This window comes from Leucoraja erinacea, chromosome 37 (assembly GCF_028641065.1).
Source record: "Leucoraja erinacea ecotype New England chromosome 37, Leri_hhj_1, whole genome shotgun sequence".
Classification (NCBI taxonomy): domain Eukaryota; kingdom Metazoa; phylum Chordata; class Chondrichthyes; order Rajiformes; family Rajidae; genus Leucoraja; species Leucoraja erinaceus.
Window position 1 is genome coordinate 12,125,521 of NC_073413.1, and position 17,216 is coordinate 12,142,736.

General features: G+C 45.3%; 1 protein-coding gene across 1 annotated transcript in view; it reads right to left on the bottom strand.

Annotated features, from left to right (window-relative positions):
* pold1 (polymerase (DNA directed), delta 1, catalytic subunit) overlaps window positions 1-17,216 on the bottom strand; it is a 97,728-nt gene that overhangs the window by 43,133 nt on the left and 37,379 nt on the right. The window contains 4 exon segments of the mRNA XM_055663422.1: window positions 13,499-13,606; window positions 13,608-13,647; window positions 15,528-15,641; window positions 16,935-17,051. Of these exon segments, the coding sequence (XP_055519397.1) occupies window positions 13,499-13,606; window positions 13,608-13,647; window positions 15,528-15,641; window positions 16,935-17,051 (379 nt within the window).

A 17,216-nucleotide genomic window follows, 5' to 3' on the forward strand; every position in this document is an offset into this window, starting at 1 on the left:
CACCCCCACCCCCCATGAATTGTATTCATTCACATCGACCCGGCAGACATAGAAACATAGAAATTAGGTGCAGAAGTAGGCCATTCGGCCCTTCGAGCCTGCACCGCCATTCAATATGGTCATGGCTGATCATCCAACTCAGTATCCTGTACCTGCCTTCTCTCCATACCCTCTGATCCCCTTGGCCACAAGGGCCACATCTAACTCCCTCTTAAATATAGCCAATGAACTGGCCTCAACTACCCTCTGTGGCTTATTTGCACTTTAGACTGTTTTACTGTGCTTTTTTTTTATAAATCATGTTTCTCGGGGTATCTAAATGTTATTAGTTGTTTAAGTTATGACTATCGGATGGAAGCTGCATACCAGATCTTGTTGCAGTTATGTGCAATGACAATAAAATATATTATTATTATTATTATTATTATTATTATTATCCAGAGTGCAGGCACTATACCCGTAACTTGCACAATATGCGCTACCATCAAGGACCCTGGCATTTGTCAATGGCGGGCTTGACATTTATAATCTGCTTTGCAAAAGGAACCACTGGTTTAGAGAAGCAACTGCATTCTCAACAGCACTGTGGTTTAGTTTAGTTTAGAGATACAGCGCAGAAAGAGGCAAGATCCGCGCCGACCAGCGATCCCTGCACACTAACACTATCCTACACACACTGGGGACAAATTTTACATTTACCAAGCCAATTAACCTACAAACCTGCACATCTTTGGATTGTGGGAGGAAACCGAAGATCTCGGAGAAAACCCACGTGGTCACGGGAAGAACACACAAACTCCGTACAGACAGCACCCGTAGTCGGGATTGAACCCGGGTCTCCGGCGCTGCATTCGCTGTAAGGCAGCAACTCTACCGCTGCGCCACAGTGACAGTGGTCTGGTAATGTTCTCAACCAGATCCACTGATCCCTGGGATGGGAGTTTATGGACTGAATTCAAGATGAGGTGCTCCATCCACTCTTCATACAAGACGCACTGAGCATACAACTCGGTTCAGTGAGAGAGCATGAAAACCGCCTTTGGCCCACCGAGACCAAGTTGACCATTGATCACCCGTCCACACCAGCTCTCAGTTATCCCACCTTCTCATGCACTCCCTGCACACTAGGGGAAATTTACAGAGGGCAGGTAACCAACAAACCCGCATCTCTTTAGGATGTGGGAGGAAACTGGAGCACCCGGAGAAACCCACGTGGTCACGTGGAGAAAGTGCAAACTCCACACAGACAGCACCCAAGATCAGGATCAAACACAGGTCTCTGACGCTGAGAGGCAGTGGCTCTACCCGCTGCTTGCAGATCCACCAAAGTTGTTATCACCTTACTGTACCGAGAGGTTTGCTGCACTCAAAATGGCTGCGTGTGGCTCATTTTAACAGCAATCATTCATTTGGATTATCATAAGTTTTGAAAACATGATGGGTATTAACAGGAATTTGTTAATGCGGGGAAGAGATTTCTATCATATTCCTGGATTTGTATTTTGCAAATGGAAGGGTTTCAAGAGTCAGGAAGTGAGTCATTTGTTCCAGACCATTTAGACCTCGTTTGTGTGCGTGTGCGCGCGCGTGTGTGTATGTGTGTGTGTGTGTGTGTGTGCGCGTGTGTGTATGTGTGTGCGTGTGTGTGCGCGCGTGTGTGTGTGCATGTGTGTGTGAATGTGTGTCTGTGTGCGTGTATGTGTGTGTGAGCGTGTGGTGGAGGGTGTGTGTGTGTGGGGGAGTGTGTGTGTGCGTATGTATGTGTGTGTGTGTGCGCGTGTGTGTGTGCATGTGTGTGTGCATGCTTGTGTGTGCGTGTGTGTGTGTGCATGAGTGTGTGTGCTTGTGTGTGTGCGTGTGTGTGCTTGTGTGTGTGCTTGTGTGTGTGCATGTGTGTGTGTGTGTGTGCGAGCGCGTGTGTGTGTGTGTGTGTGTGTGTGTGTGTGTGTGTGTGCGCGTGTGTGTGTGCGTGTGTGTGTGCATGCTTGAGTGTGCGCGTGCGTGTGTATGTGTGTCTGGTCGTGTCATTGGAGACATTTTAGACTTTGGAGATACAGCGTGGAATCAAGCCCATGGGCCCACTGAGTCAATGCTGACCAGCGATCATCCCGTACACACACACTATCCTACACACACTTGGGACAATTTACAGATGCCAATTGACCTACAAGCCTATAGGAAGGAACTGCAGATGCTGGTTTAAACCAAAGGTAGACACATGAGGCTGGAGTAACTCAGACAGACAGCATCTCTGGAGAAAGGGAATAGATGATGTTACAGGTAGAGACCCTTCTTCAGACTAGACCTGCCCATCTTTGGAGTGTGGGAGGGAACCGTAGCACCCAGAGAAAACGCAGGCAGGTCATGAGGAAAATGTACAAACTCTGCACAGATAGCATCTGTAGTCAGGATCAAATCCAGGTCTCTGGTGCAGCAACTCTAACACTGCGCCACTGTGCTGCCCCCTAATGAGGCGTAATGAGGTCAAACACCTTTGAGGTTATTGTGGGAGAATTGGTTATAATCGTGCTATCGAAAGCAAGCTATGAGATCCATCCTAGACACAAGATGTTGGAGCAACTCAGCGGGACAGGCAGCTTCTCTGGAGAGAAGGAATGGGTGACGTTTCGGTCCGAGACCCTTCTTCAAACACTGCCCCTTCTTCTGTACTCCAGTACACTGGAAGATGCCTTCTGTCACTGAGAGTTTGACCTCCAGCATCCTGGGTGGCAGCATTACCTTTTGTTATGCTGCTACTCCCTTCCAGGACACCTAAACTGAAACAGTGCGATGAACCAGGCATTCTGAAAACAGCAGGACTGTACACAAAAATGCTGGAGAAACTCAGCGGGTGCAGCAGCATCTATGGAGCAAAGGAAATAGGCAACGTTTCGGGCCGAAACCCTTCTTCAGACGAAACGTTGCCTATTTCCTTCGCTCCATAGATGCTGCTGCACCCGCTGAGTTTCTCCAGCATTTTTGTGTACCTTCGATTTTCCAGCATCTGCAGTTCCTTCTTAAACATTCTGAAAACAGCTCTTGACTCATTTCCCATGCAGAAGCTGAACAATATTGAGCAAAATAGATTGTCACATGTTGATCAAGCTATGACTGCTCGCTGGATATGGTGCATTAACTAATGTGATCATTACTGAAGAGTTTCAGACTTGCTTAACACTGAGGGAGGTAAATCACTGTGGTCCTGGCTTGCCTGCACAATGTAAGGCATTGAGTTAGCATTGATACAGTCAATGGCATTGTGCAACATGGGGAGGTCGGCAATCCAAAACCCTTCATGCAACTATTGGAATACAATTAAATTTGCAGTTTGCTTGTTGCTGTTCGGTCACCTCTGCTGAGAGCATGCCAAGCACAACACGCCTGACATGGTGCTCACCGTAGATACTTGCTCTTGAAAGTTCACCAAAAGAGTTTGAACGGAGGGGAGAGAGGAAAAACAAGAGAGGAATATCAGCAAGGTTTCCTGCTCCCAATCATTGTACGACCACTTCCTGGAGAGGATGCATATCTAACGCCAGGTGACTAAAAGCTTTTCATGGCCAGTGATGGCCGCCATGATCTAAGAGGATTGTAAGACACAGTTTGATGCAAGGATTGTCCATGTGGGCGCAGCGCAGCGCAAGGGGCAGCTGATGGATGTGGAAACAAACTCAGCTCGGGTGAACACAGGAGAGAACAATGGAAGGACAAGTGCCTTCAACTGAAACTCAAACCAATTTTGCAATCCATTTTGCAATGGAGCAACAGGCCTTGAGTCCAACTGTGCTGCACGGCAGTGGCAGGGTGTGTATCAGGCAGGAAACAAGGCTTTACCACAGGAAAGCTGGAAACTGTCCGTTTCCTGAGGACTGTTTGCATTCAAACTAAATAACACACAGACAGATACCAGCCAACCATTGCCACAGCACAGCCCTCCCCCACCCCACCCACCCCAACAGTGAGGGGCTTACAACACAGCTCACATTAACCCGCTGCAAATTGCATCATTTTATTTTTTGTAACTTGGCTTACATCAACTATCTCTTTCCCAACGATCAAGCTGCAAGATTTGCGGTCAAAGCTCTTGTTAAATCATCGATGATCTATTCACCAAGCGACCAGTGCAGTATCCCAGGCTGCTCACACCTGGCAGCTTCGAGGCAACAAGATAAACATATGCTGAAGGAAACTTGGGGTTTTTTGTAAGGGTAAATAAAGCATCACTGCAGCCCAAAGGGGCAGTGTTTAAATATATTCATCAAATAGGAACCAGAATACTGAATTACAGTAGATGAAATATTACATTCCATCATACCATACCATCATCCAGAGGTGTACACACACAAGCAGACCAGCAGTGTTTGTGCTGGTGGAGCCCGAGATAGAGCAAAACACAATGCTGGAGGAACTCAGTACATCAGGCAGCATCTGTGGAGAATGGACAGGCAATGTTGTCCACTGATGCCACCTGAACACCCCCAAATTCCTCCAGCACTTTGAGTTTTGCTCAAGATTCCAGCATCTGCAGTTCCTTGTGCCCCCCCCATTTTGCTTGATATGCTGCCTGTCCTGCTGAGTTACTCCAGCACTCTGTGAAACATCACCCACTCCTTCTCTCCACAGATGCTGCCTGACCCGCTGAGTTACTCCAGCACTCTGTGAAACGTCACCTATCCATGTTCTCCACAGATGCTGCCTGACTCGCTGAGTTACTCCAGCACTCTGTGAAACGTCACCCACTCCTTCTCTCTACAGATGCTGCCTGACCCGCTGAGTTACTCCAGCTTTTTGCACCCAGTGAATGGTTGGAAGTTGAAGGGAAGTCTCAATGAAGCACAGAAGTGTCCTCACCTGAAGTGAGTAGACACTCCACTTCAGCACCTAATGGGAGGTGACATTTCAGTGCACTGGTGAAGATTAAGTATCACAGCCTTTCTAACTCTTGGCGGTACCTTCATCTACAAAGATTTGCCACCACATCTGGCAACATAAACCCAGATGTGCTGGCAAATCTCTACACAAAGGTACCACAAAAAGTTAGAAAGATCATGATACTTTTTCTTCAACAATGAAATGTTTTCACACCTTCACACAACCTTATATATCTATCTTTTATGTCACCCATTCATTCTCTCCAGAGATGCTGCCTGTCCTGCTGAGTTACTCCAGCATTGTGTGTCTATCTTTGGTTTAAACCAGCATCTGCAGTTCCTTCCTGCACACTGTTTGGTCCATAATACTTTGTTGGAAAGATATTGGTTATACAGTGTTTCAGTTGACACTGCGGATGGGGAGAGGCATATAATTAGTGTCAGCACTTTCATACCACTGGTTTCATAAGGCCCTGGCCCACCCTCCGCCAACTTGACATCTTTGCTGTCAAACTTCCTTTCATGCAGATGCATGTTAACAGCTTTTATTTTAAACTCTTTTTGAAAACCCTTGCAATTTTCACTTCAGGGAGAATAAAGCTTCTCAATAAAGTTTGTTGAGGATAAAACATCAGCCAATTATAGTTCAGTTCACACAACGCAAAGTTCCCACGTTAGTGTCAGCAGACCACGCATTGAAATAAATAACTTAATAAAGGAGTGGCAAGTGATAGACTAGAGAAAATGTTTCCATCGTTGGTGGAGCTGCTGCCTCACAGAATCTGCCTGACCCACTGAGTTACTCCAGTACTTATGTTTTACTCAAGATTCCAGCACCTGCAGTTCCTTGTGTCACGGCCCTTCCCTCTCCACTCAAGCACAACGGCAGGAAGGGAAGAGGTTTAACTCAAGTCCTTCTGGGGAGGACTTGCAGAATTTATTGGCATCGATACTCCTAGTCACCCATAAGACCCAACTGCTTGTTCAGAAAGCAGATTCAAGCAAATAGAACTAATAGCACAGAATTACAACCAGTCGCTTCATGTGAAATTCCTTGATGCTAACTAGTGTTATACACTTAAGCTCATAAGGACATAAGTGATAGGAGCAGAATTAGGCCATTGGGCCCATCAAGTCTACTCCACCATTCAATCATGGCTGATCTATCTCTCCCTCCTAACACCATTCTCCTGCCTTCTCCCCGTAACCCCTGACACCCGTATTAATCAAAGACTTACGTAAGAAAATTCTAAATCCCACAGACATCAAGTTTGTCATTTTTTGTAACAATTAGCTGTGATTTTCCACTCTACACATTCAGGAACAATAAGCAATTATTTTTGCAATGTTCCTTCTCACAACAGGAAGGTTCTTTTCATGAGGCTTTTTCTGTTTAAATTTGAGATAATACTCAAAGACTAAACTACCCCAAAATAGGGAATAACTTCTGCAAAAGTGCAATGAGAAATGAATGACAGCATTGCTCAAAACAAACCTAGCTCTTTTGACAGCTCAGCTGATTAAGGCTGTGAACAGCTGAGTCCTAAAAAGGAAAGTCCGGACCGATTTGTCTGATATTTCAACTAATTTGAGTTAGAGTGGGAAATCACAACCTAGCACACATCAGTGTTAGACGGAGGGGGGAACGAGGGTGGGGGTGGCAGAGTAATCTTTGGGAAGGATCTTGTCATCTCTTTGGAAAGACTTGCTGCAAATGTGGAGGCAGATAAAAATAAATTAGGCTCCAATCACCTCGAAAAGACAATCAGTGGCATGACAACATCTAAAAGTGATCCAGAGAGGTAAGAATTAAATGTCAGTCATTTTTTATATCTTTCCCAGGGTGGAAATGTCAAAGTCTAGAGGAAACAGCTTAAGGGAGATGTGCAGGGCAAGCTTGTTCTCCATGGAACGTGTTGCCAGGGGTGGTCATAGTCATACAGCATGGAAACAGGCCCTTCAGCCCAACTTGCCCACGCCGACCAACATGCCCCCTCTACACTGGTCCCACCTGCCCGCATTTGGCCCGTATCCCTCCAAACTTATCCTATCTATGTATCTGTCCAAATGTTTTTTTTTAAAACATGGTGATGGAGGGAGGTAGGTGTTTAAGAGGAGTTTAGATAGGCGCGTGGACATGGAGGGAAATGGATCACATGCAGACAGAGGTTAGTTTAACTTGGCACAGACACTGTGGGACAAAGGGCCTCTTCCCGTGCTGTACCGTTGTGTGTTCTTTCCTAGAAAAAAAAGCCGAAAAATAAGAAATGAAAGTGTTGTGTGAATGTGTGGCACCATGATTGTGAAATATGTCTTGAAAAAACACCCTGACTCTGCAGGAGGCTCAATATAAGTTGAGCCACAATGATTCACCCATATGTAAAGGTTATTCTCCCACCATGTTTCTCCTCTGTTCTGCTGAATATTTTAAGTATTAGTTTAGTTTAGATATACAGTGCGGAAACAGGCCCTTCAGTCCACCGGGTCCATGCCGACCAGCGATCCCCGCACATTAACACTATCCTTCGCCAACTAGGGACAATTTTTACATTTACCAAACCAATAAGTCTTTGTGGAGTGTGGGAGGAAACTGAAGATCTCGGAGAAATCCCACGCGGTCACGGGGAGAACGTGCAAACTCCGTACAGACAGCGCCCGTAGTCAGGATGGAACCCGGGTCTCCGGCGCTGCATTCGCTGTAAGGCAGCAACTCTACCGCTGCGCCACCGTTTACTTCAGGTATCCAGCTACTGTTCAGTTCAGTATCTCTCAGTTCCGTCAGCTAGGATACCCTGGCTGAGCACAACAAGCTGCAGATGCTAGAATCTTGAGCAAAAAATAAATAAAAGTATTGGAGGAACTCAGCAGGTCAGGTAACATCTGTGCAGGGGAAAGGACAGAGACATTTTGGGATGGGACCCTTCTTCAGACTGGAGACTCCTCATAAGGGATAAGAGTAGAATGATGTCATTTGGCCCATCAAGTCTACTCTGCCATTCAATCATGGCTGTTCTATCTCTCTCCCCCCATTCTCCTGCCTTCTCCCCACTGCCTCTGACACCTGTACTGTAGATGCTAGAATCATGAGCAACTAACTGGTGGAACATTGTGTAGTGAAATGGACAGAGGACATTTTGGGTCAGGGCCCTTCTTCAGACTTTGTTGCAGTAGATAAGACATTCTTGTCGGCCACCCCCTTCTCTGCAACATTAAACACATGTTCTCTCACTGTTCCAGTTCTGATGAAGGGTTGTTGTTGAGAATGCAGAAAGTTGTGACCACTGCCCAGTCCACCATCGCCTCTGACCTCCCCACCATCGAGGGGATCTATCTATCGCAGTCGCTGCCTCAAAAAGGCTGGCATCATCATCAAGGACCCACACCATCCTGGCCACGCACTCATCTCCCCGCTGCCATCAGGTTGAAGGTACAGGAGCCTGAAATCTGGTACATCCAGGTTCAGGAACAGCTTCTTCCTCACAGCCATCAGGCTATTAAACCCACCGTCAAACAAACTCTGAACTATAACAGCCTATTGCACTTCATCTGTTTATTTATGTGTATATATATGGTCTATGCTAATATAGACACACTGAACTGTTCTGTATTTATGCTTACTATATCGTGCTGCAGCAAGCAAGAATTTCATTGTCCTATCTACGACATGACAATAAACTCTCTTGACTTGACTACCTTCACCCTCCACAGATGTAGCCGGACATGTTGGGCAGCCTCAACAATATGTTCTGTTTTTATTTCACAATCAGAATAACCAGGCTCTGTAAGAATGCAGCCAGTTGTGCAGCTGCTGTAGCAATTCCACCAATACCACAGATGTTATCTGCCATGGTAGTTTGTACGATACCATATCAAAAACATTTTGAAATTTGAGGTAGAACTTTGTACCAACCGAGCATTATCTCGAAAATTTACATAACCTTTCCGCAAAATTACATTCAGCAATTCTGATTAACTCCTCTGTACTGTTGATCACAAATAATCTCTCTGTCTCCACTAGAACCAGCCCCTTGATCATTCACATTTATACTTTAATACCTTTGGTGAATCTTGAAAATAAGCAGCTTCAACACATACAATGATTGAGTCAAAGATGCACAAAACTCATCTACAGGAATGAACGTTGGAATCATTCATAGAACTGCGATCAACTGGGAGACAAATGTTGACACGAACTGAGCATCAATCATCAAAGTTGCTCAGAATGCCTGTAAATAGACAATAGACAATAGGTGCAGGAGGAGGCCATTCGGCCCTTCGAGCCAGCACTGCCATTCAATGTGATCATGGCTGATCATCCCCAATCAGTACACCGTTCCTGCCTTCTCCCCATATCCCCTGACATGTAGGGATGTCCTCCAATGCTGCTCCTTTACAGTATCTGATAGCCAATTCCATAGTAACATTTAGCAAGGCCAGGCAGCAAACTATCCATCACAAAGTACAGGAAAATAGCAGCTGGAAGAAGCCTTCGAGCCTGCCCCACCATTCAACCTAATGCAGGCTGATCTATGCTGGTCTCAATTCCTCTGCTGAGCCATTCAAAGTCTAGCAGCATGGAAACAGGTCCTTTGGCCCAACTGGTCCATTCTGTCCAAGACACCCCATCTAAGCTAGTCCAATTGGTCCACTTTCGGGCCTTCTAAACTTTTCCTATCCATGTACGTATCTTTTAAATGCTGCTAAATAGCTGGCTCAATAGCTCACCTGACAGCTTGTTCCATACACCCACCACCCTGTGAGTGAAAATGTTGCCTCTCAGCTTCCTATTAAAACCTTAACCCTATACTTGATTCCCCTGTCCTGGGTAAAAGACTTCATTCACCTTATCTTTTCCCCCATTCCTCTCTCACTATTCTTTGAACTAAACTGCGAATGATCCTGCTTCCACCAGCCAATAAATCTTCCAGAGATTCAACAACCTCTTGTTGTAGATTTCCACAAACCTCAGTTTTAACTGTCCCGCCCTTTATCATGTCATTATGTTCTCCTGTCCGTGACTCTCCCACTCATGAAAACACCCCAACATCTATGCTATCAAGCTATATTGATCTATGCTACCAAGCCTCCTTTGGATACATTTGAATTAGGTTACCTTCATTCTTCAAAACTCCAAGAAATACAGGTCAAAATATCTGATTTTTTTTTTGGTAAGACAGCCCTCTCATCCCGGGAGTTAGCCTGGTGAAGCTTCCATGCCACCGTATCTATTTTTTTAGCTGAGGAGACAGTATTCCTGGTGCGGGTTGAACAACACCCTGTACATTTGTAACAAAACTTCTCTATGATCAGGCATCCAGAAGGAATTTGGGATGGGGGAAAAAAAAACAATGATTTTAAGAATTGTCGCAAGAATTTAATGTACCATCAGGTTAAGTTGTTGACTGAACAAATGGCAGTAAAGTGTTACATTTCAATCAACGTGGCAATGACTCATGGTTGAAGAGTTAAATTTCTGTGTTGTAACTTTGAAGCGTTGCGCTGTTTCAACAGTTCTTTGCCCACAGATTGACAAAAATCTCCTATCACATGCCTGTGGTTTATTTTGCTAAGTTATGCTAACCTCACATTGAAGAGGATACCCTGTAAACATGCTGGTGTTTCCTACCTACTGCTCTCACCTTGGGTCGTTAGTTTATATATACGGCATGGTGCCTTCCTGTACATTATTTACCTGCTTATATGTTAAAAAATCACCAGATTTCCAGGCATTATGAAGGATATAATGTAAACAAAATAATTTATGCTTAAGTCATGGTTATCTGCACAAAGATGAAAATCAATTTATTTTGTAGCTCAGAACCAGATTGTCATTTATCAGAATCTTGCAGAAAGATACATTAAAAAAAAGATGTCTTGCACAATTTACAATGTTCTGATGACACTGCCTATTGTCCATTTGCAGGACCCTGCACAAACAGCAATCTACACCCAGGCCGATACCTGGAGCACTGTGACATGGGGGTATTACCAGGATAAAATATACCCACCCTCAGGAGCCAAGAATGGTGCTAAATCTTGGAGGATAGAATTGTGCCACTAATTTTGTTTCTGTATATAATTCTGAGCCTCCTCCTCCTCCGTTCTAATTACTAACGCAAGCTCAATAAGACATGGCTACATTTAAAAATGGATGTTCCACTGAAACGTTAGGGTTGGCTCCCATTTGAAGGAACAGGTGGCGTTTCAGGTCGAGACCCTTCTTCAGACTGTCCCGCTGAGTTACTCAGCACTTTGTATCTATCTTGGAGATTTTCTTCCCATGCACCAACCACAACAATCCTTTCCATTACACAGAGAGCATATTATGGCATTGATAGACACAAAATGCTGGAGTAACTCAGCGGGTCGGATAGAAGGAATGGGTGATGTTTCAGGTCAAGACCCTTCTTCAAACTCGGTCTTAACCCAAAACGTCACCCATTCCTACTAGCCAGAGATGCTGCCTGTGTTTAGTTACTCCAGCATTTTGTGTCTATCTTCGGTGTAGACCAGCATCTGCAGTTCCTTCCTACACACTAATATGTCATGGCCATTTAAAAAATCTTGGCATTCTATGACCTCTCTCTTGTGAGAAGTAGACATTTCAATGGGGTAATATGGTTCCCATCGCAACTAAATATCAACAAGTAAATGCTTCCCTTTTTGTGCTTTTAGTTTTTACTCATTCCTGGAAGCAAAATACCATTGTATTATTTTAGTTCTCTTTCACAATTATGTACAATACCGAAATATTACATTCCCAGGCTTATTTCTCTTTCTACTGTTGCTCCCTGACGTTGCACATCATTCATGTCAAAAGATAGACTAGAGAAAATGTTTCCATAATTGGGTGACATGGTATCGCAACGGTAAAATTGCTGCATTACAGAGCCAGAGAACCAGGTTCAATCCTGACTACACGGGTTTAGAATTGACATATTCCCTCTGCCACTGTGTGGGTTTTCTCCGGGCGCTCTGGTTTCCTCCCACACTCCAAAAGGACGTGCAGGTTTGTACATCAACTGGCTTCTGCATATTGCCCCAGGTCTTGGATAGACCTAGTGTACGGGTGGGTCACTGTCGGTCGGCACAGACTCAGTGGGTCGAAGGGCCTGTTTCCACACTGTATCTCTAAAACTAAAATTGATCTAAAATTCCAGTTAATGCTATTTATTCTATGGCCAAACGAGATGAGGCTTTGCGAGGCTAGTCCTGTGATTAAGAAATACTTGTCACATGGAACGCTAGCTGAATCACAAGCCACTCTGGAGTGTGTGTGTGAGAAGTATGCATTCCATTTCATGGCTATTGTGCTCAGCTTCTTTTCATTCACCATTGTGAATGGGGGAGGAGGAGGAGGAGGCGTGGATGGGGAAGAATACAGATCACATGTAGGCAGAGATTAGTTGCGGACACCATGGTCAGCATTGACATTGGGGCGGGAGTACCTGTTATTCTGTACTCGTGCCATAAAGAAATCTCATTTGTAATTTTCTCCCATGCTTTCTATGAGGTGGCAACCCGGATAATAAATTAGAGGCGTGTGTCTGCCAGCTCTTTACTGGAACCAGACTCTTGGCAAGATGAGTTATGGATACAAAATCTCTTTTATAGAATGCAGTTTTGGAACCATCTTCACTTTCGACATCTACCCATGAGTCTTCCCCCTCAGACGTCTGGCTTGCCAAAATTAAGTCAATTCAACGACATAACTTGCCAGAGAAATCCACTCCTGGCTTCCTGGCCCTGCTCTACAGATTCAGATTCAATTTTAATTGTCATTGTCAGTGTACAGTACAGAGACAACGAAATACACTTGTGTTAACCTCAGTTATAAAAATGTTTCACATTGAACTAACGGGGCTGTCCCATTGTACGAGCTAATTCAAGAGTTCTCCCGAGTTTCCCCTGATTGGAACTCGGAGAATTACGGTAATGGCCGCTTGTGGGTGGGTACTCGGGGCTCTTGTGGACATTTTTCAACATGTTGAAAAATCTTCACGAGCCTACCGCGTTTCCCAAGTACCTGCCGTTAGCGTTACGAGCCGCTAAGAGACGTCCCGAGATCCGACGTACCCGCTACGTATATTCTACGAGCTTACCACGAGTTTGATATTTTTAAAACTCAGGAGAGTTCTTGGGTAAACTGGTATAGTGTGACAGACCCATAATAGTGTTCAGTAAGCCCCACGAATTCTTGCAGCTGAATTAACTTGCAACTTTCCAACTAAAACAATAAGATCGTCTTCTCTGAATCACACACCCTCTATAACCGCTTATATGCCCAGCTGATTCAGGCAACAAAATCATCCTACCAACAACTAGAGAGCAGTACTGAGCTAGCTCATTGGAGATCTGTGGACTATCTTTAATCGGACTTCACATTAATCCCCTTATCATGTATCTGTACACTGTGGATGGGTGGATTGTAATCACGTATTGTCATTCTGCTGACTAGTTAGCACGCAACACAAGCTTTTCACTGTACCTCGGTACACTTGGCAATAAACTAAACTCATAAATAACATTGTGCGGGGTTTATAGGTTCAAACTATTCATCCATAAAGCTTATGTTGCAAAGTCATGGAGACAGGATTGGGAAGGGGAAAGAGAATGCCAAAACTCACCTGTGATATTTCCAGGCAAGGTAACTTGCCAACCTGGGCTCCAGTGAAGCCATACACTGAATTGGCACTCACTTTCAGTGCTAGTTGTCGACCATCCAGCACCCTTTTGTTTGAATGGGTCTGTTTCTTTCTTTAGTTCTGCCTTTGCCCTGGGAAAGGAGAAGGTGAAAAGATAGACAGAAGTACACAGCTTTAGTTTTAGGTTTGTTTTAGATTAGTTTAGAGATACGGTGTGGAAACGGGCCCTTCAGCCCACCGAGTCCGTGCCGACCAGCGATCCCCACACATGAACACTACCCTACACACACTAGGGACAATTTTACATGTATACCAAGCCAATTAACCTACAAACCTGTACGTCTTTGGAATGGGGAGGAAACCGAAGAATGTGGGAGAAAACCAGCAGGTCACGGGGAGAACGTACAAACTCCACAGAGACAGCGCCCGTAGTCAGGATCAAACCCGGGTCTCCGGCACTGTAAGTGCTGTAAGGCAGCAAACTCTACCGCCGCTACACCGTGACGCCCTCGAACTACGTTACAAAAAGCGTACTGCGCGCTCTTCTTATTGCTACGGGCATAGAAACATAGACATAGAAATTAGGTGCAGGAGTAGACCATTGGGCCCTTCAAGCCTGCACCACTATTCAATATGATCATGGCTGATCATCCAACTCAGTATCCCGTACCTGCCTTCTCTCCATACCCCCTGATCCCCGTAGCCACAAGGGCCACATCTAACTCCCTCTTAAATATAGCAACTGAACTGGCCTCGACTATCGTCGTCGGCAGAGAGTTCCAGAGATTCACCAAAAAAGGTTCTTCTCATCTCGGTTTTAAAGGATTTCCCCTTTATCCTTAAGCATGCTTGAACAGATCCCAGATCGGAAAATTGAAAGTGTCACTTCATTAGGAGAATTAGGTTAAAGGTCGCCCGCAACAAGTCTCCAACATATTCAGCATAAACGGGTAACTTCAACCAAAGATCCAGCTACAAATCAATGGATGAAACCGAGTGGGGGAAGAGTCATTATTTCACAATGAGAGACTTTACAGGAAGATGTATCCAACACTGACCAAGAACATTTGTGGCTTATAATTAGTGAAAAGAGCTTTTATTTTTATCAGAACAATCACCCCAGCACTACCAAGAATCACAACTCGTTTCATTTCCTTCTCCTTCCAGCACCAATAAAACCCAAATGATATTCAGTCCTGACTCAAGATGGGCAGCCACCCCTATGTGGTTAACTTTCCATGCCAGGTCCAAAAAGCATGGTTCTAACCACAATGTAGTCTTTGACCCAGAATAGGGGAACCAAGGACAAGGGGACACTGGTGAGAGGGGAAAGATTTAATAGGAACCTGAGAGGCAACTTTTTCCATGCAGTGATCTGCCAGAGCAGGTAGTTGAGGTAGGTACTATAACAACATTTACCACACCTTTGGACAGGTACATGGATAGGAAAGGTTTAGGGGGATATGGGCCAAACGTGGGCAAGTGGCACTAGTGTAGATGGGGCTTCTTGGACGGCATGGGCATGTTGGGCCAAAGGGCCTGTTTCATCAACCATTCCAAACAGGAAAGACACAGAGTGCTGGAGTAACTCAGCGGGTCAGGCAGCATCCTTGGGGAACATGGATCAATGATGTTTCAGGTCGGGACCCATCTTCTGACTGACTGCTGATGGGGGGAATGAAATCTAGAAGAAAGGAGGAGCAGGACGCTGACGGTGAACCGGTCTGAAGAAGGGTCTCAACCTGAAACGTCACCCATTCCTTCTCTCCAGAGACGCTGCCTGTCCCGCTGAGTTACTCCAGCATTTTGGGTCATAGGTGAACACAGGCAAGGAGGGGTTTGATGGGTAGATGGTTGAACAAAGTCCAGGGATCAACACACACAAGGTGTGAAACAAATGGATTAGAGATTGTAAAGTGTGAAGCTAGAGGATGGAAGAGGTGCAAAATGTTTAGGGATGTAGGTGGAAGGGAATGGGAGGTGAGACCGGTGCAAGGTCAGCTGTACTCACTTTTTCCTGGCCGTCAAAAGATTTTCCAGAATCTCTGGAAGAAGACCCTTTCTGACTGATGCCTTGACGAACTGATCCCCTGTTGGAGTCTTAATGAATTTGTCTGAAGAAAAACTTGGGAGAGGAAAGGGGAAGAGAAGAAAGGAAATCAGAACACATTCTTCAGAAGTCTTCCATTAAAAAAGTGTGAGCATCAAATGTATCATTTAATAGTCTTACCACGACGGGATTCCAAGCCTCGCAGCACTTGTCTTTTGCAACGGGAGATTTGGCCAAGTAAATTTATTTTGTACTTCCCCAATGGCCCAGCGTTCCGTACAACTCAAAATTACAGCTAAAAAATCTCTTTATTGAATTGAAGGTACAGCATGGAAACAAATCGGCTCATTGAGTCCACGCCGACTACTGATCTCCCATTCAGGTGAAATCTATACTCTCCCACTATTCATCCACTCGCCCACACCAGGGGGGGGGGGGGGGCAATTTTACACAGGACAATTAACCTACAAACCCGTCTCCGGCACTGTGAGACAGCAGCTTCACCAACGTGCCGCCACAGTAATATCAGGTCCCTTCAGATCTCTTTCACAAGTCAGCCATTTTTAGGAAAAGCGATGGGTCCCAATAAACTGATTGCAGCAACTCTGGATTACAGAAAGTATGGATCAACTACCAGGTAAAGCACTAGTCGATGGCTTCTTTCTCTCTGTGAGCGTCAAATGAGCCATGACCGGACAAGGTCCATCAAGGCCCTTATAATCGAACAGGCACTCATGTGGAGTTTAGATTCATTTAGTTTAGAGAACAGGCCCTTCAGCCCACCACGTCTGCACTAACCAGCGACCCCCACATATTAACACACACCAGGGACAATTTACATTTACACCAAGCCGATTAACCTACAAACCTGTACGTCTTTGGAGTGTGGGAGGAAACCGGAGCACCCGGAGAAAACCCACGCAGGTCACCGGGGGAACGTACAGACAGCACCCGTAGTCAGGATCGAACCAGGGTCCCTGGCGCTGTGAGGCAGGAACTCTACCGCCGTGCCACTCGTGCCGTATGTATAGGAAGGAGGGCGCAAAACACTGGAGTAATTCAGCGGGACAGGCGGCGTCTCTGGAGAGAAGGAATGGGTGATGTTTTTGTGGTCGAGAGTCTGAAGACTGTATCAGCCACATCAGTAAAATTGCACAGGGGGATCGAGAAAGAATGGTTGTTTCAAGGGGGCTCTGGAGACAACACTCTCAGTAACGATGGGCAGCGCAGCAAGAGGGGGGGGTCAGGCAAACTGGGTCGACAATTCTACGGAGGTTTATACCCGACCCAGCCACCTCTGCAAATCAACAGGATGATCACACCACATAACATGCACAGAGCCATCTTTGAAACAGCTGCACAACGCACCTGTACTTGTCCACAGCCCCTGGCCTCAGCAGAGTGGTGTAACACAGGTTATGTGCCATCATTATGGATGGGTACAGGGAGGAGAAATCCAGGGTGGCAATTGGAACATCATAATAACTGCAGAAGAAAAGCACAGTTAAATTAAAAATGTGAAGGACGGCAGGAAACACATTGTTTTGTATCATTTGATGTGATCTTGTGAAGGACAGATATGCAGAGAATAAAAATGAAAAGCACTGACTTCCCTGGAGGTTTCTTTGCTGCCTCAATAACATTCTACAA